The 27,655-nt window shown below is 46.9% G+C and overlaps 2 protein-coding genes, 1 long non-coding RNA gene and 1 pseudogene across 6 annotated transcripts in view; 2 read left to right on the plus strand and 2 right to left on the minus strand.

Moving 5' to 3' along the window:
• LOC149470567 (uncharacterized) overlaps nt 1-27,655 on the plus strand; it is a 389,981-nt gene that overhangs the window by 133,624 nt on the left and 228,702 nt on the right. The gene's annotated exons all lie outside the window — the stretch shown is intronic.
• LOC149470568 (uncharacterized) overlaps nt 1-27,655 on the plus strand; it is a 198,382-nt pseudogene that overhangs the window by 105,218 nt on the left and 65,509 nt on the right.
• Nucleotides 1-27,655, minus strand: part of LOC149470569 (uncharacterized) — a 60,768-nt gene that overhangs the window by 14,236 nt on the left and 18,877 nt on the right. The window lies entirely within an intron of this gene.
• The window catches only part of LOC149470570 (uncharacterized), a 218,358-nt gene continuing 199,558 nt past the window's right edge, over nt 8,856-27,655 (minus strand). For 2 of the 4 annotated variants that reach the window (XM_089662319.1, XM_089662298.1), the window contains exon 2: nt 8,856-11,604. In XM_089662319.1, coding sequence (XP_089518445.1) covers nt 10,017-11,441 — 1,425 coding nt within the window. In that variant the 5' untranslated portion in view covers nt 11,442-11,604 and the 3' untranslated portion in view covers nt 8,856-10,016. Of the gene's footprint in view, nt 11,609-20,819; nt 21,558-27,655 lie in introns of those variants that run through there. The other 2 variants (XM_089662330.1, XM_089662307.1) reach the window with 2 other exon arrangements.

Here is a 27,655-nt window from a genome sequence, read left to right on the forward strand (position 1 = left end):
TAACAATGTTAGCCATTCTGCCACTAAACAATCACCATTTTTTGCTAACTATGGGTTCCACCCTACCTTTTTACCTGACCTGGTCCCAGAAACTTCCGTTCCTGCTGCTCAGAATATACTAAATTTCTTTGTCTCTAACAATAAATTGTTACAAGAGGCGGTCGCAAAAGCCCAGGAAGACAACAAGAGGGTCTTTGACAGAAAGAGAAGGGAAGAACTGATTCTGCATCTGGGAGACCAGGTCTGGCTGGCTACAACTAATCTGAAGATGGCGTGCCCTTCGAGGAAGTTGGCACCAAGGTTTGTGGGCCCATTCTTGATAAGACACAGAATTAAAGTCACATATGAATTGGCACTTCCGGAGTCCATTAGAGTGCACCCAGTTTTCCACGTGTCACTGTTGAAACCTGCCGTACCCGATCCATTTCCTAGTCATAGGTCAAGGCGCGCCGAGTCCATAGACGTGGACAGGGAAGAGGAATTTGAGGTCAAGGCTGTTGTGGACTGTAGGAAAAGGAGGGGTCAGACATAGTACCTTATTAAGTGGAAGGGGTATGGTCCGGAGGAAAACTCATGGGAACCAGCTCAGAATGTTCATGCCACAGACTTAGTTCAGGAATTTTTTTGCAGTCACCCGCAAAAGAGGAGCCAATTGGGCATCCAGAGGCTGCCCATAAGGGGGGGGGCAATGTCAGGGAAGATCGCACGAATATGTGCATGCGCAGCATCCCGATAAGACATACAGGCAGGCGGGCACTAAGACCCAGGCGCACCTGTCACCAATGACAGCACCGGGCAGGCACTAGGACCCAGGCACGCCTTTCGGCGCTGGGCAGGCTATTTAAACTGGCCACTGCAGGATCCAAATTGCCGTATGGTCTTATTCCTTTGCCTGTGATTCCTGACTCTGAGTTGTTTCCTGTTGCCGAACCTAGCCTGCTCCTGACTACCATTGACCTTCTCCTGCCCTGACCCCTGGCTTGTCTCTGGATATTCTTCTGGCTGCTCCTGATCATTCTGACCTCCTGTTGCTGAACCTGGCCTGTGACCTGACTATCCTTCTGCCTACTTCTCTGGTCTTCTCTGCCTTCTTGGATACAAAACCCGGCCCGCCTGACTCCGCTACCTGCCGCACGGATCCATCCGCATCCTGCTCTGGTCTGCTCTGCCTCTTCACGTCAGGCTCACTACTAAAGTATGTGACACTAGCGGTCTCCTGGACATACCTGGGGGCTGCGACCTGGTCTCAGCCTGCTCCAAGTCCATCCCCACCATCAGGGGCTCTGGTGAACAAGCAGACTGGAGCTTAGATCCCGCGCCCTAGGGAACCCCAAACTGTGGACCTATAGAGCTACTTCTAGAGTCTTGACAAACAGTAAGTCAGAAGGGGTACAACCCTTAGAGATAACATACAGGTTGTAATTTGTACACTACAAATAATATCTTCATACATTAAGATTAAATTAATACATTTTTCAAAAAATTTGAAAAAAAAAGTTTGTTTCTATTTTAAAATTTAGCAAACAGGTAATTGTTCTACTTCACTGATGTGCGTTGATGAGGCTGCACTGATAGGCGGCACTGATAGGTGACACTGATGAGCTGGCACTGATAGGCAGCACTGATGATGGGTACTGATAGTCGGCACTCATAGGCAGCACTGCTGGGCACTGACTGGAGGCACTGCTGGGCAAAGGTGGGTGACACTGCTGGGCACTTGTGGGCGGCACTGGTAGGTGGCTCTGCTGGGCACCGATCCTCAAGGCACTGATCATCAATGATCGATGCCGATCCCTCCTCTGACAACTGCCAGCAGTACTTTCCTCATGCTCTGACAGGGTGAGGAAAGTGCAGTCAAGACCCGGCAATTGCATTTCCTGATGACCAGCGTGTCATAGGACACGGCAATCACGGAAATCACGGGGGGCACGCAGGAGAGCGCGTTCTGGGAGGACATCATAGGACGGCCTACCAGGACTGGCCAGCCACAGTGCAGACGTCATTTGGCTACCTGCGGTCATCAACTGGTTAAAGCAGCACTTCCCCTTTTGGGTGGAGCTCTACTTTAACTTCAGCAAGAGATAACAGTGCTATAGTATCAAGGGAGGAGTGAATGTAGGGACTGAAACATGTTATATACTCTATAGTATCATTTCTGGTACTCTCACAGTGGGAGTATAGATACCATACACATCCCTCCTCAGCTTCTCACCCCTCCCCCATACACATCCCTCCCCAGCTTCTCACCCCTCCCCCATACACATCCCTCCTCAGCTTCTCACCCCTCCCCCATACACATCCCTCCTCAGCTTCTCACCCCTCCCCCATACACATCCCTCCCCAGCTTCTCGCCCTTCCCCATACACATCCCTACTCAGCTTCTCACCGCTCCCCCATACACATCCCTCCTCAGCTTCTCGCTCCTCCCCAATACGCATCCCTCCTCAGCTTCTCGCCCCTCCCCCATACACATCCTTCCCCAGATTCTCGCCCCTCCTCCATGCGCATCCCTCCTCAGCATCTCACCCCTCCCCCATACGCATCCCTCCCCAGCTTCTCACCTCTCCCCCATACACACCCCTCCCCTGCTTCTCACCCCTTCCCCATACACACCCCTCCCCTGCTTCTCACCCCTTCCCCATACACATCCCTCCCCAGATTATTATTATACAGTATTTATAAAGCGCCAATAGTTCGCTCAGCGCTGTACATTACAAAGGGGGACAGAACATGTGACAGAACAATACCAATACAATGCAAAACATGAGCGGATTTTAGGGCCCTGCTCTTTCGAGCTTACAATCTAGGAGGGGGGGATGGTGGCACAGGAGGAGATAGCTGTGGGGGATGGAGTAGTAGGAAGAGTGGAGGAGGTCAGCAGGTTAGCAGGGGGTTGGGTAGGCTTCCCTGAAGAGATGGGTTTTCAGGGTGCGCATAATCTGATGGGTTGCGGCAGGGAGTTCCAGAGGATGGGTGACACCCTGGAGAAGTCCTGGAGGCGGGCATGGGAGGAGGAGACCAGGGAACTAGAGAGAAGGAGGTCTTGTGAGGAGCGGAGTGTGCGTGTTGGGCGGTACTTGGATATTAGGTCAGTGATGTAGTTCGGGGCAGTATGGTGGACAGCTTTGTACGTCAGTGTTAGGATTTTGAATTTGATCCGTTGTGCAATCGGAAGCCAGTGGAGGGATTGGCAGAGGGGGGTGGCGGACACTGAGTGGAGGCCAGTGGAGAGATTGGCAGAGGGGGGTGGAGGCCAGTGGAGGGATTGGCAGAGGGGGGTGGCGGAGATGGAGCGGTTGGTAAGGTGGATGAGTCTGGCAGCCGTATTCAGGATCGACTGAAGGGGGGGATAGCCTGTGGTGAGGCAGGCCAGTGAGGAGGGAGTTGCAGTAGTCGAGTCGTGATATGATGAGGGAGTGGATGAGCTGTTTAGTGGTTTCTGGGGTTAGGAACGTGCGTATTTTGGCGATGTTGCGGAGGCGGAGTCTGCATGTTGCGGAGGTGGAGTCTGCACGAGTTTGTTAAAGATTGGACTTGGGACTGGAAGGATAGGTTGGAGTCCAGAATGACACCAAGTACTCTGGCCTGCGGGGCGGGTTTTATGGTGGCGTTGTTGGATGTGACAGAGAAGTCAATGGGGGGTGGTGTCTGGGCTGGGGGGGAAGACAAGAAACTCGGTTTTGGAGAGGTTCAGTTTAAGGAAGTGGAGCGACATCCAGTCTGATATGTCGCTCAGTAGGTGTGTGATTCAGGCGGAGACTGAGGGGGTGAGGTGGGGGGTTGAGAGATAGATTTGTGTGTCGTCGGCATAGAGGTGGTAGTTGAAGCCGTGAGAGTGTATGAGTTGGCCAAGGGAGGAGGTGTAGATGGAGAAGAGAAGGAGCCCGAGGACAGAGCCTTGAGGGACCACAACAGAGAGGGGGAGTGAGGGGGAGGTGGTAGCATTATAGGTAACGCTGAAAGAGCGTTGTGACAGGTAGGATGAGAGCCAGGAGAGAGCAGAATCTCTGAGGTCGAAGGAGTGTAGTTTTTTGAGGAGGAGGGGGTGGTCGACTGTGTCGAAGGCCACAGAGAGGTCAAGGAGTAGGAGCACTGAATAATGGCCATTAGCTTTGGCGGTTAGCAGGTCATTGGAGAGTTTGAGTAAGGCAGTTTCGGTGGAGTGTAGGGGACGGAAGCCGGACTGTAGGGGGTTGAGGAGGTTGTTGTCATTGAGGTGAGAGCTTAGGCGGGTGTAGACTAGGCGCTCGAGGAGTTTAGATGTAAATGTGAGCAGGGAGATGGGTCTGAGGTTGTTCGGGTCATTGGGGTCCAGTGAGGGCTTTTTAAGTATGGGGGTGATGTGTGCATGTTTCAGAGGGGAGGGGAAAGTGCCGGAGGAGAGGGAGAGATTAAAGATGTGGGTGAGGGAGCGTAGGATGGAGGGGGAGGGAGGTCGTAGGAGTTGTGAGGGGATAGGGTCGAGGGGGCAGGTGGTGAGGCGGGCATCAGAGAGGATCTTGGAGGCTTCCTCGATGGTAATAAGGTCAAAGGTGCGGAGTGTTGGGGGGCTTCACTATGAGGAATGTAGGGTGGGGTGGAAGTGGGGGTCAGAGCAGTGGTGGGGCCGTGGGAGAGGGGTGATGAGGGGGTAGTTGAGTGAGGGGGAACGGGGTTGGAGGGAGTTTGAGCAGCGACGAAGTCCCTGTGGGTTATGTCGAGAGAGAGGGGGGATGAGGGGGTAGCTGTGTGAGGGGGAAGGGGGTTGGAGGGAGTGTGAGTTGCAGCAATGTCCTTGCGAATTGTGTCAATCTTGTTTTTGAAGTGATTGGCAATCTCAAGGGCAGTGAGTGAGGTGCTGGGTGGAGGTGACGGTGGCGAGAGTAGAGAGTTGAAGGTGGAGAAGAGTCGGCAAAGATTGGAGGAGAAGGCCTTGATGAGGATCAGGAAGTAGGCTTGTTTGTCTGCATGGAGGGAGGAGGTGTAGGTGTGGAAGGCAGATTTGTAGCGGGTGAAGGCTTGTTGGGATTTGGTTTTGCACCATAGTTGCTCCAGGGCACGACTGTGTCGTTTGAGGGTATTTGTGTGATCAGTCTGCCAGGGCTGGAGCGGTCGGGGTCTGACGTTGCGTGTGGTTAGAGGTGCTAGTGAGTCAAGGGCTGTTGAGAGCGCATTGTTGTAGGCAGTCATAGCCAAGTTGGGGCAGGACAGGGGGAGGATGCTGTCGTGGAGTTGATCAGATGCAGAGTGGAGGGGGGCAGGGTTAAGGTTGCGGAGGTTACGGCTGGTAGTAGTGTGACATTTGGAGGGGTAGGCGTTGGAGGACGAGGAGATAGGGGAGGTGATCAGGTTGTGGTCAGAGAGAGGGAAGGGGGTGTTAGTGAGGTTGTGGGGAGCGCAGCGGTTGGAGAAGACGAGATCAAGGATATTACCGTTGGAGTGGGTGGTGGATTGTATGCACTGTGCAAGTGCAAAGGAGGAGGTTAAGTGGAGGAGATGGGATGTGTCCGGGTTGTCGAGGTTGACAGGGATGTTGAAATCCCCAAGGACGATGGTGGGTAGCTCAGAGGAGAGGAAGAAGGGTAGCCAGGAGGAAAAGTCATCCAGGAAGTGGGGTATGGATCCAGGAGGCCGGTATATCACAGCAATCTTCAGGGGGGTTGGGGAGAATAATCGGACGCAGTGGGCCTCGAAGGAGGAGAAGGATAGGGAGGGGGGGGTTTGGGAGGACTCAGAAGGTGCTCTGCGGTGACTGGAGCAGACCAACCCCACCACCTTTACGACCGTTAGGCCTGGGTGAGTGGGTCCAGGTGAGACCTCCATAGGAGGGTGCAGCAGGGGAGGTAGAGTCAGTGGGCTGGATCCAGGTTTCTGTGATCACTAGGAGGTTGAGGGAGAGGGAAACAAAGAGGTTGTGGATGGCGGTGAGCTTGTTGCACACCGATTGGGCGTTCAGGAGTGCACATGAAAACAGGGGGTGGTTTTAGGGAGCAGGGGGACAGATACTAAGTTGTGGGGGTTGGGGCAGGACGTGGAGGCGGGAGGGTGTTGTGCGGGTGAGGAAGGTGGTGGAGGGCCAGGATTGGGGGAGATGTCCCCCGCGGTTAGGAAGAGGAGAAGGATGAGAAAGGTGGCATGGGAGCAGGATGTGCAGGAGCGTGAGAAACTACTAGTGCAGGTGTTGGGGTCAGTGGGAGAGTAGAGTAATAGGAGGAGGTGGTGGGTGCCGTAGAGGGGTGAGGGAAGCAGTGAGGACACAATATACAATTGTTTGGGAGGAGCAGAGGGATATAGTGAATGGATTTTGGGAACGGAGGAGAGGAAAATGAGAAGGAGGAGTGGAAGAGGCATTGTGGGGAGGTGATGAGAGCAGTAGCAGGGAGATGATAGCAATGAGGGGGAGATGTAGGGAGATTCTCACCCCTCCCCCATACACATCCCTCCTCAGCTTCTCACCCCTCCCCCATACACAACCCTCCTCAGCTTCTCACCCCTCCCCCATACACATCCCTCCTCAGCTTCTCACCCCTCCCCCATACACATCCCTCCTCAGCTTCTCACCCCTCCCCCATACACATCCCTCCTCAGCTTCTCACCCCTCCCCCATACACATCCCTCCTCAGCTTCTCACCCCTCCCCCATACACATCCCTCCTCAGCTTCTCACCCCTCCCCCATACACATCCCTCCTCAGCTTCTCACCCCTCCCCCATACACATCCCCCCAGCTTCTCAAACCTCTCTCATACACATCCCTCCCAGCTTCTCACCCCTCCCCCATATATATATTCCTTCCCAGCTTCTCACCCCCTCCCCCATACACCCATTCTGAGCTTCTCACCCCTCCCCCATACACATCCCTCCCTAACTTCTCACCCTTCCCTAGCTTCTCACCCATCCCCCATATATATCTTCCTTAGCTTCTTGCCCCTCCCCCATACACAGCTGTAACGGAACTGACCCAGACTGCGCTTGAGTACTTCTGTTAGAATACCACTTCCCCGTCCGAACACCGACCACAGACACCACAGCCGACCATACAAGACTAGACGACACCAGTCCCGAAGTAAACCAGGAGGTAGACTAGTTGATTTGAACACAGATACAAGATATATGCACCCCGCGGACAGTCCCCCCTCCCTGCATAATGACCCTGGGCGGGGCAATCTACATTTATTGTGTGATAGGTTAGTGTAGCGCTACAAACATAACAGCATAATAAAAAACATATAATAATAGACACAATCTGAATGGCACACATCTCATAGTGCAATAAGGTGACCATGTATTGATAAAACAGAATAGATGTGAACATATGTGGCCCAAGCCCCACTCAGTAATGTGAGAAGTGAGTACTATATAGGGATGATAAGTGAGTACACAAAGAAAATGCAATAAAGGTGATCACATGATAAACTTCAAGTGATGGTCGTCACGATCCTGATGAAGTCACATGACGGTGACGCAACGCATAGATACGTGGTGACGCAGCATCCGGTCCGCGGTGATGTACTTCCGGTACGGCCGCCATCTTAGCCTACCTTGAATGTGAATAGGAAACCCATGCAGTACACCCATACATCCCTATGGAATGGTGGCTTCTTATACAGCATGTGAGTTTACAACTTTACTTTTTTAATAAAAGCACCTATTGTATGGCTTTATATGCTCTGAGAGATTCTTCCTGTGCTTTTATCACCCGGTTGAGAGGTTTATCCTGCTGAGACCAGGAGCCAGTGTACCCTGATTACTTACCTTACCGGATGAGATGTCCATGGGAGACTTGCTGGTGATTTCTGCAATTTTGGATCAAGATCCTGAGTGATCTTAAAGCCGTACAGGCCCTTTGGGCTGCTGAGTGGAGGTGAGGGGGCAATTTAGCCACAGGAGGAGAGTCGCTCACCATCACTTGACGTTTATCGTGTGATCACCTTTATTGCATTTTCTACTGCTTTGAGCTTGAGCACCACCTTATAGCCTAATGAACGTTTATACAGCGATGTGACTCCACTTGAAGCTTACTGTGTTCTCACCTACATTGTGTTCTAACTGTCTTCAGCTGAGCGCCATCATATCGTGTGATGTACTTTGTGTACTCACTTATCATACCTATATAGTACTCACTTCTCACATTACTGAGTGGGGCTTGGGCCACATATGTTCACATCTATTCTGTTTTATCATCACATAGTCACCTTATTGCACTATGAGATGTGTGCCATTCATATTGTGTCTATTATTATATGTTTTTTATTATGCTCTTATGTTTGTAGCGCTGCACTAACCTATCACATGATATTGATCTTTTGACTGTTGGGTACCAGTTTGAGTGCTAGCCGCTTAGTATTTGAGGGACTCCATTGAGCGCAGGAGGATTATATATACAGTATTGAATCTACATTTATTAACAGGAGACACAAAAGGTATTCAAACTTCACACCAGCAGACAGTCCCATCAGGAGGGAGGGCCGCTGAAGACCCCCCCACCAACCAATACACACAAACACATACATCCCATAATAGTTTGCTCCCAAGCCAGACAAACAATAGAACAATGAGATGCAACCACATGGCATTAAACAATGAACAACCTCCCACCCCCCCTAGACATGTCTACACAATATCAGGACATCTCACCCTGCACCCCTAACAGGCACAGGGTGACTTACACATAAGAGGGCTATGGGGAGCTGAGACAGGGGTCTCCCCACCTCTCGCAGTTGGATGCGCAGAAATCCCCCATAAAGCTGTGCGAATCTCGCTTACCACGACTGCAGCCAAACTACACGATTCCTGCCCATCCAAATACTTTAGCTGCTGTTGAAATGTGGGGAATGGAGCTCCGTTACCCTGAAAATGATCACACGACACCTTCAGGTTGATGGTTGAATTCACATAAGGGCCGGCTTCAGGATCAGCCCCTGGTTTTATTAAAAATACACACATGCCCCCCACATGAATAAAGTCAAACCCCTCCAACCGAACAATGCAATGGGGAGTGCCTATACACAGGATGTACATTCCAATTGGAGCATAGCCTTTCCTATTATCTATCACTGGTCCTCCCCCATGAGCCTTCTGAGGTCAGCAGACTTCCTCCCCTTCCCATGAGCCTTCTGAGGTCATATTTCCTGTCCTACTAGCTTCCATTGGCATGCAAATCCTTAGTACAAGTATTCCCTTACACACCAGTCTGTACCTGGATGGGCCCGATACGATCTTTATTAAAACACATCCATCCAGATACAGTTCAGATTGGTAATGGGTTGTAAGATATGCATAAGCCTACACGCGGAGTTCATACCGCTTGGCGCCTTGCGTTATGAAGCCCATGTGGTACTATGCTGCTGATATGTGGATACAGGCCCGCGGTCTACCGCCAGCGACATTCGCATCGAATGCTGTGGTGGTATACACGCCGGTCTATAAGCGCAGATCTGCCATCTCATCCATTACCAAGCTGAGTACTGTAAAACATACATTGTACATGCGCATGGCCCAATTGCAGCCTTCAGAGCTTTAATTAAGCCACACGAGAGACATATGAATAACACGAATATATGACACATTTAAAGTTCGACCAACAATACAAAATTTCCATGACATTCCCTCCTGTTTTATCATATTCTCCTCGTGTCCCTTCTTGATCTTCTTCAGCTTGATGGGTGTAGTCTCAAACCTCAAAGAGTTCCTGTAGTTGTCCCTGAGAATAAAGCTCCACGGGGTACCTGAAACAACAAGACCCGACGCAGACTCGACGCAAACAGGCTTGATTGAAGCAATGATCCTCAAGAGCGTTGGAACCTTCACTACAGGAAGGCTCTTGCAAAAACCACAAACAGACTTGTGGTATGAATAAGGCTTGTGATCCCACGGTGGTCTGGGGAGATCCAGCAACAGATTCTCAAATTGCCCCTGCAGACGGGGCCACACAAGGCTGGTCTTGACCCAGACAGTTTTCCAAATCGCAGACACAAACCATGATGAGGCTTGAAGCTTGCTTGAAGGTCTTGGAGAATGGGGTCTTCAGGGAGATAAATTAGAGGGAAGCCAGGACGTAATCTGTAGAGAAGGTGGTTGGTTGGTGAGGTCTTCCTCCGATCAGTGGTTGGAGTGGGATCCCAGGAGCGGGCATGGAGATGTGGTCGTCTGCCCGAGCTTGGTTTACACGGTCGATGAGGCAACAGGAACATCTCACCGCGGCATATAAAAGGCAGATGAAAAAGAGAAGCATCAGGACATACACTCCCACTTCCTTCAACCAAGATCCGATGGAGAACAGGAAATCTCCCAATCCTCCCAAACCCTTGAACGGATTCCAACCCTCACTAGCTATAGCTCTAGCTTTTCCCTGTAGTTCACTAACTTTGTCCATATGGGCCTGGACCTTGTCATCGGTGTCTTCTATCCAAGTACAACAATCCTCTCCGATGAACTCACAGAACCCCCCTTTGGCGGCTAAAAGGTAATCAAGGGCCATCTTCTCCTGAAGCACTAAAATTCCCATCTGCCGTTGTTCTTGGGCAATTTCTCTGACAGCCTCTACGGTCTCGTTAAACATACTATCCACGATGACAGAAAAATTGTTCAGGCGCTTCATAAGTTCTATTCCCCATCCTGTCCATGAGGGGAACCAAGCCCATGCCTGGTCGCCCTCAGAGAACAGCTCCCTGCGAACTCTCCCTGCCATCCTTACCTTCTTGTGGACCATCAACTCTTCATGATCCATCACTACATAGGATGCTGGGACTAGCTTTATGAGGGCACACGAACCTTTCGCGTTCTGGGGAAATGTTCTATAGGCTGCCGAACCACACAGAAAATAGTATGGACCTGTCAGAGCAGAGCAGGAGGAGTTCCTCGTTCGGCCTCTGGCACTGAGCAACAGTTGCACAGACTGGGGGATTGCTCCCTCAGTCTGCACATCACATCCGTCCTTCCAACACACGTGGTCTGGTCGGTCAGTGTGGTTACTCAGAAGGGAAGTCTGGTTAGTCAGATTGACAGTTATACCTCCCTCACAGGTGGTAGTCCCAACAAACTTGTTACCTGTGCCAAAGCTGATGTTAAAGCACACCTGAGGGCTGCCTAGCTGTCCAGTTACCCATAATGGACTGACGAGGGTCCTACAGGAGCTAGAGCTAATATTGGTGCTGAAACTGATGTTACCTGCTAAAAATGTGTCATTAAGTTCTACCGACAAATGTCTACGTGGGGGCTGACCAGGGGTCCCTTGCTTTTTCATGCCGACGCGGATGTCATATAGGGCATGAACAGCGGCCATTGCGGACATGTGATGACTGGGTGGGGGCTTAGAGCATACCCAACAGTTGGTTTTGTTGGCGGTTCTGGCTAAACGCAGGTGCATTTTAAATAAAAGGTTGGGGTATCTGCCGTCTTTTCCTCCGTTCACACACATGTATGACATACAAACAAAAAGAAAAAGGAAAATGACACCCCTCATTCTCTGGTGTAGCTGAAAAGCTTCTTGCAGTAGCTTGCGTGCACCCAGTTGTCTCGTCCCTCGAGCTTGAGTGAGGTAGGTGTCGTCAGCTGGACTTGGTATGGTCCGGTGAACCGTGGCTCGAGTCCGGTTCTTTGATGTTTCTTTAGGACGACCCAATCACCTGGCTCAATAGAAAGAACACCTGTTATTGCATTTGGATCGGGGAGCGATTCGCGAACCCGATGGTGTATCTTCTGCAGCTCCCGTTGCAGAGATTGCACATAACCTGTAAGCTGTGAATGCAAAGACGACAACTGTTGAGGAAAGTACAACCCTGTTTTGGGAGGTCCCCCAAACAACACCTCGTAGGGTGACAGCCCATGTGGTTGCCGAGGGGCATTCCGGATGGAATAGAGGGCAATGGGGAGACACTCAGGCCAAGGTTTTTTGGTATCGGCCATGATTTTGGAGATCCTGTTTTTAAGGATTCCGTTAAAACGTTCAACCTTACCGCTACTCTTGGGGTGATATGGGGTGTGTCGCCGCTGACTCCAGTTCCACCAAAGAAATGTAGTCGTGTCCTTTGGAAGAGAGGTTAATAGTGGACAAAGAAGACATGTTAGCAGAAGAGGTGTTAGTATTGTTAGTCGTGTTGCAAAATTCAGCACTGTCATTGCTGTCCTCCCCCCCCTTCTCATCTTCCAATACAGGAAGAAGAGAAGCTGGGTTAAGAATAGTGCATCGTTTAATAGTGAGGTTAGTGGGGGTTAGGAGGGCTTTCCCCTGAGAGGGGTACCTTGCCTTGGATGTCCTGTTTTTGCAAGACCGTTCTGGCTGCACCGGTGTCGGTGAGGCAAGGGAGGGGATATTTTAATTCCTCTAGAAAAAGATGGATCTGGGCCGACACCGATTTGTCAACTTCCTATGAGAATTCATAGGAGTTACTTACCATGGTGGTCATAGGGGCGGAGGACTCATCAGGAATGAACTGCCACCTACCTTTAGGTAATTGGGGACAGCTCCTCCTCATGTGCCCCGTTTGGTGGCACTGGAAGCACCTGGGTGGGGGCCTATCCTTCCTGTGACCCAGATCCCTTGGTTTTTCGTGTGGGGTCTGGGACATAAGAACTTTGGCCTTGTCCTGTTTTCTTCTATCCATTTCCCTCTCTATTGCCGCAAGAGTGGAAAGGATAGCAGGGATAGGCATCTCATTATATTCGGGTCGGGCCAGAACCAGCCTTTCCCGAATTTTAATATTGATGCCTTCCAAAAATTTGGCCCGCAACAGAATGTGCGTCGCGGTCACCTTTACCCCTTCAGTTGGAGCATCAGGTCCAACTTCCAGATCCGCATCCAGTGCCGTCTGCTTGAGACGGCGCCAGAAGCAGGCGCTTTCCTCATTAGGACCCTGGGTGAGCTTCATCATGTCCGTAGTAGAGGTAGCACCATACATTTCTGGAAGCTTTGCCTTTAGCTGTGTACAGAACTCTTTGCCCCCTGAAGTCATCTCCTCATGAGTGGTTATAGAGCACCCTGCAATCACTGTACTGGCCACTTCCATGCCCACCTTTGCCCGCAGGATCTGCGCACAATCTGACCCGCTCATACCATAGCTGAACTGGTTTTGTCCAAACATTCGAGCAAATCCTCTCGGATTGACTCGATAGTCCGGGAGCTCAGCCAGAATAGTGCGGATCTCTGCCGGGGTGAAGGAGACATGCCAAACTACCCGTTCCCCTAAAGTCCGTTCCCCCTGTGCATTGGGAGGACCTTCAAATTGCTGCACCCTGACTGGATAGGCCTCGGTCCGGGAAGAGTGCAAGGGCTGACCCAGCATCATCGGTGGGCTTGGATTAACCACCTCGCTTACTGCACCTTCAGGTTTGAGGTCCCTCAGATCAGGGTATAGCTGGGGGGCAGGGGTCTGATCAGTGGTTCGTAGCGCTTTGATGCAATCCGCCCTGTTTCTTAACCGGGTGTCTATTCCCCTTGATTCACAGATAGTCTGCAAATCGGTTGTTGAGTAGGCTTCATAGTTGGAAACAGAAGGAGCTGGGGTGAAGCAGGAAGAAGGGAGAGGTAGAGGTAGAGGCTGAGGCATAGATACAGAAGACACGGAAGGTACATCAAGAGTGATGTCACTAACAGAAGAGACAGGTGCAGTTATACTTATCTCAGCCACTGTTGGTTGTTGGGGAACCCCAGCAGACCCTGATCCTGCCTGCCTTAGTAGAGTCAGCCCTGAAAGAGCTTCCTCCACCTCTGACACCGGATCCTCCTGTTTTATTCCCTCTGGAGGCCAGGTATACATCACCTGGTTCTTCCGGACAGACACCAGTTTATGTATGCCCTGCTTCCCTAATTGGATTGACCTGTGAAGCCATAGCTGTGCGATCTCTAGTTCTGACGCCTGCATCCGTGGTCCAAATTCAGAGATGAATTTTTTCCACCTCCATGCGTCAAATGTACCTTCCCGGGGAATTTCCCATCTGGTACCCTTCGACCATTTATTCCACCTTTTGAGGGGTTCTGTAGACTTCCCCCCCAAACTCACCTTCATCAGTTGTGCAGCTGTCCTTACCCTGAAGAGGGCTGCTTCCCCCTCTCTCTTCATGGACTGACTACTGCCCATCGTGACTAGTCACTGGTATATATCCCGCGTCCGGGTACCTGTTTACCCCCTGGAGCACTCGGTGGGATCCTACCGAGAGGCCTGATTCCACCACTTTCCCAGCACAGCGTAATTTATGTGATACTTATCGATCACCCGAAGCGCATCAAGTGGTGGTCAGACTGAGAGCACACCTCCCACTCCCACAGCGCAATTTATGTGATCCTGACCACCCGAAGTGTTTGTGGTAACCAGGCTAAGACTTCCCTGGACTGCCCACTCGCACAGCATAATTTATGTGGTCCTGATCACCCACTGTGTTTGTGGTAACCAGGTTAAGTGTTATACTTCCCTGGACCGCCCACTCACACAGCGTAATTTATGTGGCTCTCATCACCCACTGTGTTTGGCAGGCCACACCGCACAATGTTGAAAGTGGCTTTTCTCTCCCTGCACACAGTAGCTAACACAAGTCAAAACAAAAAGAGGGGTTCTTGGATGTTACTTAGGGGTCACTGGTTGGCCGGAAACCTGCTAACTGACCTTTAGGAAATTTGTGTAAACAAAAAAAAACTTTCCTAATACACAGAAAAACCCTTTTTCAACCTGAAAAACGTTAAAAAGGACAAAGTGGATCCTTATGAAAAAACACGGGACGTTTCACAGTAAAACAATTACACAGAGGTGAACCAAAAAACTGTGCCAAAAGTAACCTTGTTGCTGACGCAAAAATCACTCATACCAGCACCGCTAAACAATCTGCGCTACACACGCAATCTTCACTGCAACCACCTACAACCGTTTACACAAAAAGTCTGCTGGATGCGAAACACGCAACACAGCAGCTTTAAAACAAACCCGCTTTACAATAAGGAACTACTTTTAACAGGAAAAACACAAGAAAAACATAATCACTATACAAGAAATCTATGTGCAAAAACCCAGACTTCACTGCGCTCACTAAATGTGGAACATGTGAGGGGAAAACTCGCTTAACACACTTTAAATTGTCTGGCAATACGCAAATTTAAAGCTAAAAGCAAACAAATGAAACTGTAAAAAAATTTGGATTAAAAACACAATATGGGTCAAATGCATATAGAAAGCTGCATACACATTGCATAGAGATCATTGAAACTCAAAGCGAAACTTGGAAAAAGAATGGTGGATAAGCCACATGGTATTCACAATTGGTTGCCAAACAAAGCAGCACATGTGGTTAGTCAAGAAAATGGCCCCCCCACAGGGAAGCACATGGGAACACTAGAATGGCCCCCCACAGGGAAGCACATGGGACAGAAGCCTCAAAATTGCCTCTAACCTCTTACATAAAACAGACTTTTGGACAGAACATACACTGGACAATTACACAACAATATACAGCACACATACAACACAATTTGGGCACGATCACAGAACAGACATAAAACACCAACATATCACACTAACATGCACATGTAACAGAAAGGACCCCCTGCTGCATGCTTGCTGGGAGCAGTAGTACCACAAAACATTGCACAGACTACATACAAAGATCTTACAGCAGTTAACAATTAACCTAAACCTTTCAGCACTGTAATAATTACCTCACGTGGAGGGGGGTAGAGCAATTACCACAGTACCTACAACCCGCAAATACTTACCTAACACTATGCAACAACTTTTACCCGTTAAAACATATACCCGTTTAATTTTTGGTTGGAAGATTTTTTTTTAACTAGACCAAATCCAGCCAACCAAACCCACCCCTCTGCTGCTCTCCGCAGAGACAAATCTTTGTCTTTCACCCACAAATCAAGAGTTTAGGACAAAAGACTAGGTCCTTGCTAAGCGGTAATTCTTGTTAGCTAACAGAGAGCGAAATCAGCCACACGAACGTGCAAAAAGCGATCCTCTTAATGGCAGAGAGACCTGAAATGTGCCGGCATACTTTTTGCTAGTTCATGATGGCCTATTCCCCCCTCGTACTTGGTTAACTATGCAAGAATACGCGTTAGTATCCACCAGGCTCGCCAAACTGTCTTGGAAATTCGCTTTAACGAATTTCTCCTTACCGTGAGTACTCGCAGTTGGATGCGCAGAAATCCCCCATAAAGCTGTGAATCTCGCTTACCACGACTGCAGCCAAACTACACGATTCCTGCCCATCCAACTACTTTTAGCTGCTGTTGAATTGTGGGGTGGAGCTCTGTTACCCTAGAATGATCAAACGACACTCTCAGGATGATGGTTGAATTCACATAAGGGCTGGTTTTAGACTCAGCTCTCTGTTTTATTAAAAATACACACATGCCCCCCACATGAATAAAGTCAATCCCCTTCCACCGAACAATGCAATGGGGAGTGCCTATACACAGGATGTACATTCCGATTGGAGCATAGCCTTTCCTATTATCTATCACTGGTCCTCCCCCATGAGTCTTCTGAGGTCAGCAGACTTCCTCCCCTTCCCCCCTATGAGCCATCTGAGGTCATATTTCCTGTCCTACTAGCTTCTATTGGTATGCAAAATTCTCTGCACAAGCGCTCCCTAAAAATATCAGTCTGTACCTGGATGGGCCCGATACGATCTTTATTAAAACACATCCATCCGAGATACAGTTCAGATTAGTAATGGGTTGTAAGATATGCATAAGCCTACACACGGAGTTCACACCGCTTGCGCATTGCGTTATGAAGCCCACGTGGTACCATGCTGCTGATATGTGGATACAGGCCCACGGTCTACTGACAGCAGCATTCGCATGGAATGCCGTGGTGGTATACACGCCGGTCTATAAGCGCAGATCTGCCATCTCATCCATTACCAAGCTGAGTACTGTAATACATACATTGTACATGCGCATGGCCCAATTGCAGCCTTCAGAGCTTTAATTAAGCCACACGAGAGACATATGAATAACACGAATATATGACACATTTAAAGTTCGACCAACAATACAAAATTTCCATGACAAGAGGCGGATGTCTCCCCCCGTTCCTGACCGCCCTCTGTTAGCTCTTCCTCACTGTACAGTGGGGCTGAGCCCACAGCATGCGATACTTCGCTTGGTGAGGGAACACCAAAGGACAGGGGCAGGTAGAGGACACGTGATTTCAGTGGGCTTGCTCCCGGGCCATGCCAACTAACGGTTGTGTCTGACGTACCCACCGACCGTTGGCTGTAGGTGTCAGAGGTGACCTGGGAAGAGGAAGATGACGGCAGGGTTGTCGGTGGAGACACGACCGCTGGATGACACCGGGAGCACTGGCCTCTGGCTGCGACTAGTGCTGCCTCGACCCCTTCCTCTGCTGCCACGTCTGCTCGCTCCTGAAACATTGCCTCCTCTGCCACTCCTCTGCGTGTTGTCTGACATACTCTTTAATTCAATAAGCACCCCAAAAATAAAACCGGATTTAACTCTTTGAACGTACAATAGTGGTTGTGAAGCAGAAAGTCAGTTTATTGTACACAATCGGTCAATTGCAGCTTGCCGTTGGCTGGAAACTGTACGTTTATGTCACTGGAATGCACTAATCACCCAAAAAATATTACCGCCAGCCGGCGTGTAAATGGATTTAACTCTTTGAACGTACAATAGTGGTTGTGAAGCAGAAAGTCAGTTTATTTTGCACAATCGGCAAACTGCAGCACCAACTGTGCACGACAGCCACCAAAAAAAAAGGGTGTATGTCACTTTAAATTTTCGATTCTTTGATAGATGTGGCCCTGAGTAACGATTCTGTGTCCCTGAGTAATGATTGTGTGTCCCTGAGTAACGATTCTGTGTCCCTGAGTAACAATTCTGTGTCCCTGAGTAACGATTCTGTGTCCCTGAGTAACGATTCTGTGTCCCTGAGTAACGATTGTGTGTCCCTGAGTAACGATTCTGTGTCCCTGAGTAACGATTCTGTGTCCCTGAGTAACGATTCTGTGTCCCTGAGTAACGATTCTGTGGCCCTAAAGTCTCTGTGGCCCTAACTCTGTCCCTTAATACACACAGGTCTGTCTCTCTTGAATGACCGGAGGCTAATGGAGAATTCTAAGATGGCCGCGATTTATAGCTCCACCATTACACAGTGCTGGCTGGCTGCTGATTGGCTAATGCGCTCACATGTCATGAATGAATGCATTATGGGTCAGCGCGCCTTGTCTGCGCGCCTTCCCAGAGATCCCCGCTCCGTCGCCACACATGTCGCCGCCATTTTTGGGAAAATTCGATTCGTGCATCCGAAGTTTGCTAATCTTCGGATTCGTCGCGAATAGAATTTTTCCAAATCTTCGGAACGAATTCCACTTCGTCATGTTCGAGTCGCTCATCTCTAGTCTTCACCTGTTGAACATAACAGTAATTGTCGCAGTCTGTCTGTCGCGTCACTATGTTTTTTCTGATATTTATCGTTAACAACAGAATTTTTAATTCTAGACATAAATTTAATTGGTAGCCATAACGGAAATAAATAATTTATTTCATGATTTGGAAGCTGATGGCATTTGACATTCATTTCATACATTTCCATGTTGCTGTATATATCTTTATCTGAATCATAAGCAGGGATGTCTTTTAAAACTTTCATTCATTGATTATGTATTTGCAACTTAAGTTTTGCAGTTTTACATAACAATTCTTTATGTTTAATTTGTGTTTCGTCATCAGAGTCAATATCCGAACTTTCAGAGATATCGGACAGCCGTGGCTCTGATCTTGAATCACTCTGTTTGTCATCTGTGTTTATCATGGCAACCTGTTTACTGTCATTCTGCAGTCTTAACAAAAGATTTGTCTTTGAATCAATTTGTTCCTCAAGATTCTCTATAGAATTACAAAAAATGTCACAGTTTGGGCAACTAAGAGCATCTTGAGACAAATTTTCATGCTTTTCTGTATTCTGTACAGTGCTACATTCTGTCTGTTTTAATGTACAGTTGCAAGAAAAAGTATGTGAACCCCTTGGGATTACGTGGAGTTTTGCATGAATTGGGCATAAAATGTGCTCTGAACATCATCTAAGTCACAACAATAGAAGAACACAGTCTGCTGAACATAATACTACACAAACATTAGATGTTGCCATGGTTTAATTGCACATAACATGTAAACATTCACAGTGCAGGGAGGAAAAAGTATGTGAGGCCCTAGCTTAATGACTTCTCCCAGAGCTAATTGGAGCCAGGAGTGAGCCAACCTTGACTCCAATCAGTGTGATGATATTGGATGTGTTGCTGACAGCTGTCCTGCCCTTAAAAAACACACACCTATTTTGGGTTTACTGGTTTCAAGAAGCACTGCCTGATGTGAACCATGCCTCGCAGAAAATAGCTCTCAGAAGACCTATGATCAAGAATTGTTGACTTGCATGAAGCTGGAAAGGGTTACAAAAGTATCTCCAAAAGCCTTGATGTTCATGTGTCCATGGTAAGACAGACTGTCTACAAATGGAGAAAGTTTAGCACTGTTGCTACTCTCCCTAGGCGCGGTCGTCCTGTAAAAATGACTGCAAGAGCACAGCGCAGAATGCTGCATGAGGTAAAGAAGAATCCCAGAGTGTCAGCTAAAGACCTACAGAAATCTCTGGCACATGCTAACATTTTTGTTGACACATCTACAATAAGGAAAACATTAAACAAGAATGGAGTATATGGGAGGACACCACGGAGGAAGCCATTGCTGTCCAAAAAGAATATTGCAGCACGTTTGAAGTTTGCAGAAGAGCACCTGGATGTTCCACAGCACTACTGGCAAAATATACTGTGGACAGATAAAACCAAGATTGAGTTGTTTGGGAAGAACACACAACACTATGTGTGGAGAAAAAAAGACACAGCACACCAACATCAAAACCTCATCCCCACTGTAAAACATGGAGGAGGGAGCATCATGGTTTGGGGCTGCTTTGCTGCCTCAGGGCCTGGACGGATTGTTGTCATTGATGGGAAAATGAATTCCAGAGTTTATCAAGACATTTTGCAGGAAAACGTACGACCATCTGTCCGCCAACTGAAGCTCCGCAGAGGATGGGTGATGCAACAGGACAATGACCCAAAGCATACAAGTCATTCAACAAAACAATGGCTGCAACAGCACAGAATACGCCTTCTGGAGTGGCCCAGTCAGAGTCCTGACCTCAACCCAATTGAAATGCTGTGGCATGACCTTAAGAGAGCGATTCACACCAGACATCCCAAGAATATTGCTACACTGAAACAGTTTTGTGAAGAGGAGTGGTCCAAAATTACTCCAGATCGTTGTGCAGGTCTGATCTGCAACTATAGGAAACGTTTGGTTGAGGTTATTGCTGCCAAAGGAAGGTCAATCAGTTATTAAGTCCAAAGGTTCACATACTTTTTCCTCCCTGCACTGTGAATGTTTACATGTTATGTGCAATTAAACCATGGCAATATCCAATCTTTGTGTAGTATTATGTTCAGCAGACTATTTTCTTCTCTTGTTGTGACTTAGAGGACGTTCAGAGCACATTTTATGCCCAATTCATGCAAAACTCCACGGAATCCCAAGGGGTTCACATACTTTTTCTTGCAACTGTACAAGCTTTTTTAACAGGTAAATCAACATTCAAAATTCAACATTTTGTTGCATATTCTTACTAAATGTAAGATGTTAGATATCTTTTTGCGCTGTCTGTGCACAGTAAATCTAGATTTATCTATCTGAATATTGGCCTGTAAACATTCATTATACATATAGTGCCATAGCTGACTGTCTTCACGATATAAAGAAACATCTTTAAACTCTAGCTTGCTTTCATTAACTAAGTCATCAATAAATTCCATAATTGTTACTCACTGAAATCAAAAGATTTTCTCGTTTGACCCGGCTCAGTCACTGGACCTCTCGTCCACGTCTGTGTAATCGCCTTTTCTGCTAGGTTCTTTTCACCGCGCTTTTCCCAGACTTGACAATCACAGAATTGTGCGTTCTCCCCCTTATCAAGGAATGGAAAACCGGAGAAAAAACTTTGGCGGAGGCTGGCTCACCAGAATGTTGGATTTTAGACACATACAATACTTCTTTTAGTGTCTTGAGGCGATTATGAATGAAAGAGCCGTTGAAATAAAAATAAAGTGTGATTTTATTCTATCACACAATGGTGTAAAATAACAATGTAAAGCGTATCATGAACAGTTCCATGTAGATAAAACTACTGTAGAAATATCGAGCTGAAGTTTAAAGATAAAGCCACCATTTTTAGTTATTGAAGTCCGGCCATGTGCTGTTCTGTCTTTCATGTTCTCCTTGTCCTTCTCATGTCTTTTTGGGAAAAAACCAGAAATAGACGGAAATGATGATCTTGTCTTCAGTAAGCACCTGTTCCAGCTTCTCATACGTGTGTGTGCGTGTATGTCAGAGTGTCAGTGTTAGTATGTGAGTGTCTCCCCTCCTCTGTCCCTTATGGACCTTTTTATGCAGAATGAGTGTGTCATAGCGAGAGATTCGTAATACCTTGTATGGCATAGAAGGGAGGGGACGACACTCACATAATGTTTTTGATGGACAGGAACATATGGATGCTGATGTACATAATATTATAAGCCGATGATGTAACCTCAGCTATTCATATTTAAAGAATAATATAGCTTAAGAACATATCAATGTATAATCACTAATCTATATATGTATCAATATTAGAAACGTATACTAAATACACACAGATACTATTAAAATACATTATGTAATAGTAAATCTATAATGAGTCCTCCTAATACCCTTGACATATTACTAGAGACTTCTAACCAGCTATGCCTCAATATAGTCTTCAGCTGGTTTAGCTGGTCTAGCTAACTTACCCATATTTACTGTCTCAGCTTAACTTATATATCTTTTGGTCTCAGCTATAATTGAAGAATTGTAATACTATTGGCTTCAGGCGTCTATTCAAACATATTAATATTAATTATGATTAATCATAAAAACCAAATAATTTGCAAGCTTGTCATCAATATAAGTGCCGAATCATAATTTTGATTTCTAACACTGTGCCTTACATCACTTCCTGCCTGTGCCCGACATCACTTCCTGTCTTTGCCCGACATCACTTCCTGTCTTCCATAGAGATTTCCTGTCTCTGTAATTGTGTGATCACCACCTCGTGGAGCTCAGAAGAACTGCAGTCCAAGAAATGTCACAAGAAAATGAAACCAAACTGTACGATGACAGCAAGATTTATTTATTTCTACTTCAGCTCCGGAAAGTTTTACCCCCTTCATGACCGGGGTATTTTTTGCCATTCGGCACTGGCAATTGTGCGGTCATGCAACACTGCACACAAATTAAATTGATCTCATTTTGCACACAAATAGAGCTTTCTTTGGTGGTATTTGATCAGCACTGGGGGTTTATTTTTTAATACAAATGATATTTTTGATGGAATCCTTTTGCTTGGTTGACCTATATTAGTTTATAGGTCCATACTATGAGGTGAGCGGCCATCCTTATCCATAGGTGGAGGTGCAGATTTCACGGGGGAGCACTGCAGTCTTTCTGGAGCACATTCTATATCAAACACATTTATTCAAGCACAATATTTAAATTAACTGTTCCAATTATAAGGACTTTTATTGTATATTTTATATGTATATATGTACATGAATATGGCGTGTATGAGATAGAGCAACACTGATATTCAGATTGGATTAAATGATATCTTCTACTTTGTTATAAAACATATCCCATAAAATCAGATTTCTTCATACATGTAGTACAACGTGTATTCTGCTCCGTGTCTTTGGTAGAAGCATAGCTGAATCCGTGGATATTGATTGGTTTGTGTGAAGTTATGGCGTCTACAAACTATGGGATATAGAATGGAATTTATGCAGCTTTTACGTCGCTCTTACTTTCTGACTGCCGATCACATTTCTTGAGGCACTAAAATGCCCGGACCTTACAAACATCCCCAAATGTCCCCTTTATGGGAAGGATACATCCCAAGGTATGTGCTGAGAGGCATGTTGTGTCCATGGAACATTTACAGTTTTTGCCATAAGTTATTGGAAAATGAAAAACAAAATGTAATTTAATGAGCTTTTTCTGGCACATGCCATGGGGATATGTGGAATTACACCCAAAACACATTCTGCTACTCCTCCCCAGTATGAGGACACCACAATGACCACCTTAAGGAGACTTAGGCAACCATCTTAGGGTGCCAGGATAGGGGGGTGGTAAAATATGAACCTGCAGCCACTTGCTGGGGATTTGGATATTTAACAATGCTACAGATTTGTTATTTTTTGCACATTCCCCACCGCTATACAGCCGGGAGTGTGAGGACTTTAGTAAAGTCTGATTTCATGTGGAAGTGATACAAATGGCTGTGAATCCGCCTGTTACTTCCATGAACATTGCTGCAATGTGCCCTGACCCCGCCACCGGACAGCAGAGCATGGTCCTGTCATGGTGGGTGTCACTGGGAAGGGTGGCGGGAGCTCAGTGGACCTCCTGTACACAGACCAGGAAGTGACATGCATGATGTGGATGACATCACTTCCTGGACTGGAGCTGTCAATCTCCGGGATCAGTGTCGGGGGAAGCAGCTGATGGAAGGTGGTCTGTGTTCCATCATCTGCAATGGAGTAGACAGGAGACATCTACAATCTAATATACCCCGGGGGTCTCCATAAAGAGAACCTGTCACCTATATGCCATCACATAGGAGGCTATTGGTCCCCTACATGATAGCAATACAAGTTATGGACAAATAAATTAAAGTTTTAAGCATAGAAAGAGACACATTTTTTTTAATAATGCAAAAATGTTAGAGCCCCTCCTCCCCCGACACACACCTACAAAAACACGCACATTGGGGCGCCTACATAGGAACACAGTGATCCACACACGTTACATATCAGCGCACACGCCGGAGGGAGAGCAATGATTGGAGCACCAGTGCTCCTGTGTAATTCTATACTGATGACCTGGAGGGGCTATTAAAGCGTTCCAAGTGCACACAGTGTTACGGCTTGACATGTTGGGAATCCCATTTCCTCGGCACAACCTCATCTTTTATATTTCACCAGAAAATAGGTCATGAATTGCATTTATGTGCTCAGAAATAAACGTTACTATATTGTTCCTGAAATGTTGCCTTTCATAAACTGTTGTGCTAATATCATGTAACATAGAAAATGACAACTCCCAACATTGTATTATATAGGGTGTCTGCTATCAAAGAATACATCAGATTTGGGGTTTAGTGATCTTCAGGAATAAAATGATTTTTAAAAGGTGTAAACAAAAATAAAAAATGTCCCCAGGACTCCATGGACCCCTTCATTCCACGCCGTCTCCAGGAACCGGGAAACCACAGAGAAGCCAAGTGTCCCCCAACTTCCTCTCCAGGCTGGGATGTCACTCTGGTTGGGCGCCACCTACAGGGGAAGAAGCAGACTGCACCGGCCTACATCTGCTCTATGCTTTGTCTGATCAGGATGGCGGCCATTTCTCCCTGAACACAGAGCGCCCTAAAGGGGGGCGGTAAATGTAGTGCAGCATTGAGCCCCGTCCAGCTGTAGTGTAGACTTTGACAGGCTGCAGGCAGCGGGGCTGGACGCTGTACCTGTGCCTACCAGGTGTATTATAATGCTAGCATTGCACCCACAGGGGCCGGACCCCCCATGTACAAGGGGCCTAAGAGATACCATCAGCTTGTGTCCCATTCCACCAGTCTCCTAGAACTGGAAGAGGACATTTTTGGGGGGGTGTTGTAGATGAACCCAGACCACGGTATTGTGCGGTGAAAATATCATCCAACTTTATTCATCATATATATGTGACACTTTAACAACAGAAGAAAAGAGATAGATTGTTTACATTTCAAGGATCTATTTATACCATTTATATCATCTATGCTAAGAAACTGATTAACATGTGACACACCCCTCATTAATACCAGCCCTGCCCACTTATGTATCCCTCTAAACATCCAAATCCCTGTAACTTCCCAGAAGACACTTTCATCTTTTATCCATAACAAGCTGATTGGTTACAAGAGAACCCCGAGCCCCTCCTGCTCATTCCCACACAAGTCCATGTCACCATCTACAAGGTGAGAGGACCTGAAGGAGAACAAGACCATGACCACCAGGACCATCGCCTGACTGAAGCCATGCTCACATTTCTTTCTAATGCTGCTTCTATGGTCTACTCAGATACAGATTTGGCAGATGTACATTCGTGTCTTCAAGGAGCTGATCAAACATGATCTGTGCTTGACCATCTTTTTTGGGGTCCAGAGGTGACATTAGGGGTCTGATAGACCTCTTGTGTTTCTTTAAAGAGGATCTGTGACCAGCAATATGTTATCACATGTGAGGCTATTAACCCCCTATATGGCAATAATAAAGTTCAGAGAAAGAAAAGTGTAAAGTAACACACTGTAAATGAAAAACACACAAAACACATTTTAAAGCCCCCAGTTCCCGAATACATGAGCAATTGCAAGGGTTGGGTGCGGTTATGTAGGAAAACATCAATCACACTACACATTGTACATATCTCTGCACACACCAGAGGGAGAGGAATAACTCTAGGGCCATCATTCATGGTTCACTATATAAACTGATGACTGTAAAGGCTTTTAAAGCGTCACCTATGGACAATTTCTGGTACTGAAGTTTGTCACCATTTCACAAGCACATGACATTTTTAAAGCTTGATATGTTTGGTATCTATATACTTGATGCCAACCTCATCTTTCATATTTCATCAAATTGGGTCATATAATGTGTTTGTCTGCACTGGAATTATCGTTAGTGTTTTTTTTGCTGAAAATATGCATTTCATAGACAGCTGTACTAATATTGTGTGATTAAAAACCACCACCATTTTATTCTCCAGGGTTTCTGCTTTCAGAAAATAAGAAAAAGTTTATGGGGTTTTAAATAATCTTCTGTTCTAACAATGTGAATGTAATCATGTGCATAAACAAGCAAAATCAACTGGCAGCAAAACACACAACAGCAACAATGTATACAATTATCATCAAATCTATAGTAGCAACTAATGGCCTAAGAAGCAAAGCCACCATATTACTCAACCAAGTTCCAACTAACCCATCCAAGAAAATGGATCCCACTTCCCCCACCCAGGTGACTGTTGGAACTCCTTTACCTTGTGTAGATATCCCCTTCAGAGATCCTCATGATCTAATATAAATGTACAACACTCTCTGACACCACTTTGCAGGCTCCGCCTTGAGCTTCCGAGAGATAGTCAGCTGCCATGCAGTTCTGTGACACCACCTTAGGTGATGGAGCCACTTCTGCTGTCAGCTCGGCTATACCATCAATGGTGTCATTGGTTATCTGATCCATGACTCCAGTACACCGGTTCATCTTACTTATCTTAGATTACTTAGATTCCCCATCCCGTCTATGAAGGGCTCACTGCATAAAACATCTCCACTCCAGAGAAAATGTTTCTTCTCACTGGAAGGCCAGGGGAGTATTGGGAGAAATTGAGGCTTTCCCTTACAGATATGGGGGAGGGGCAATATAACCTAAAGTACAGCTATGGGTGGAATTGAAGGGAAGACATTTTAGGGCGCTCCTTCCACACAAGAAGCAATGCATCTGGAAGGACTAGGAATCCATTGGACCAATGGGGATTAAACATTCTGCAATACATTGCGACACCATGAAATGTTACTGGCCTGTGATTGGCTCTCCTATTGTTAGTGAAGTGAGACTTCCCTTGTCGGTGTCATTAATGGAAAGAAACCATGTGAAATGTTTCCCCCAAATCCAAAAAGGTGACCCCCTTGGGTAGGTACCCATCCTACTATTCCTGATATGAGTTTGCAGTCCCTGCTACTACAGGAAACATGCGGGCGATCATTTACACCTTTTACAGCAGGACAGTAAATATCAGAACACAATCCAAACATCAGACCAACAGCAGGAAGTCTGCTAACTGAATGTGTAATGCAATCTGTCATTAGCATTCCCAGAGTTCCCTCTGCAACATAGTTGTATCAGCTGTTGGTGCTGTCTGTAGATCTGTTATTTTCCCGCCTTCTGTAACAGGGTGACAACCCTGATCATTCTGCAGGAACATTACACAGCAGCGTTGTCACCCTGTACAGGGAAGTCTTAGATAGATTATAAGTAAGACACACAACAAGTAAAGCCCAACTTCAGCTAACGCTTCTACAGCAGTTACAGCAACAGGTTCTCTATAAGGTCCAACCCACCATATGAATGACAACTGACAGTTGTGAGCACCCCCAGCAGTGTTATAGGATTTGCCCCAACCCCTCCAACTGCCATTTTTCCCAGAAGACTTAGTCTTCTACAGGAAGTACAAAAAAAAAAATACAATAGGAGACTCAGAAAAACAAAACCTGCTCTGCTAATGACAGATTTCATTATTAATGTCATTATTGATGTTGCCCATAGTTACACTTTGGTGCCAACGTTGTAATATTTCCAGGGAGAAGAAGTTTTCTTTACAAACTTTCCACCAAAAAGAGATGTGTGCACTCAGAGTGATTATTGTGAACCCCAATCAGAGGAATGTCAGTCCCCCGGAAGAAGTGGTAGGAATATGACCGCACACTCAGCACTTTGTAAGTTCAGATCTCTGGCAGTTGTATTGTGTGATTAGTCTATGGAGAGGAGTAA

The sequence above is a fragment of the Staurois parvus genome, unplaced genomic scaffold (assembly GCF_062004578.1).
Source record: "Staurois parvus isolate SC_StPar_1 unplaced genomic scaffold, SC_StPar_1.0 ptg000038l, whole genome shotgun sequence".
In the NCBI taxonomy this organism is placed as follows: domain Eukaryota; kingdom Metazoa; phylum Chordata; class Amphibia; order Anura; family Ranidae; genus Staurois; species Staurois parvus.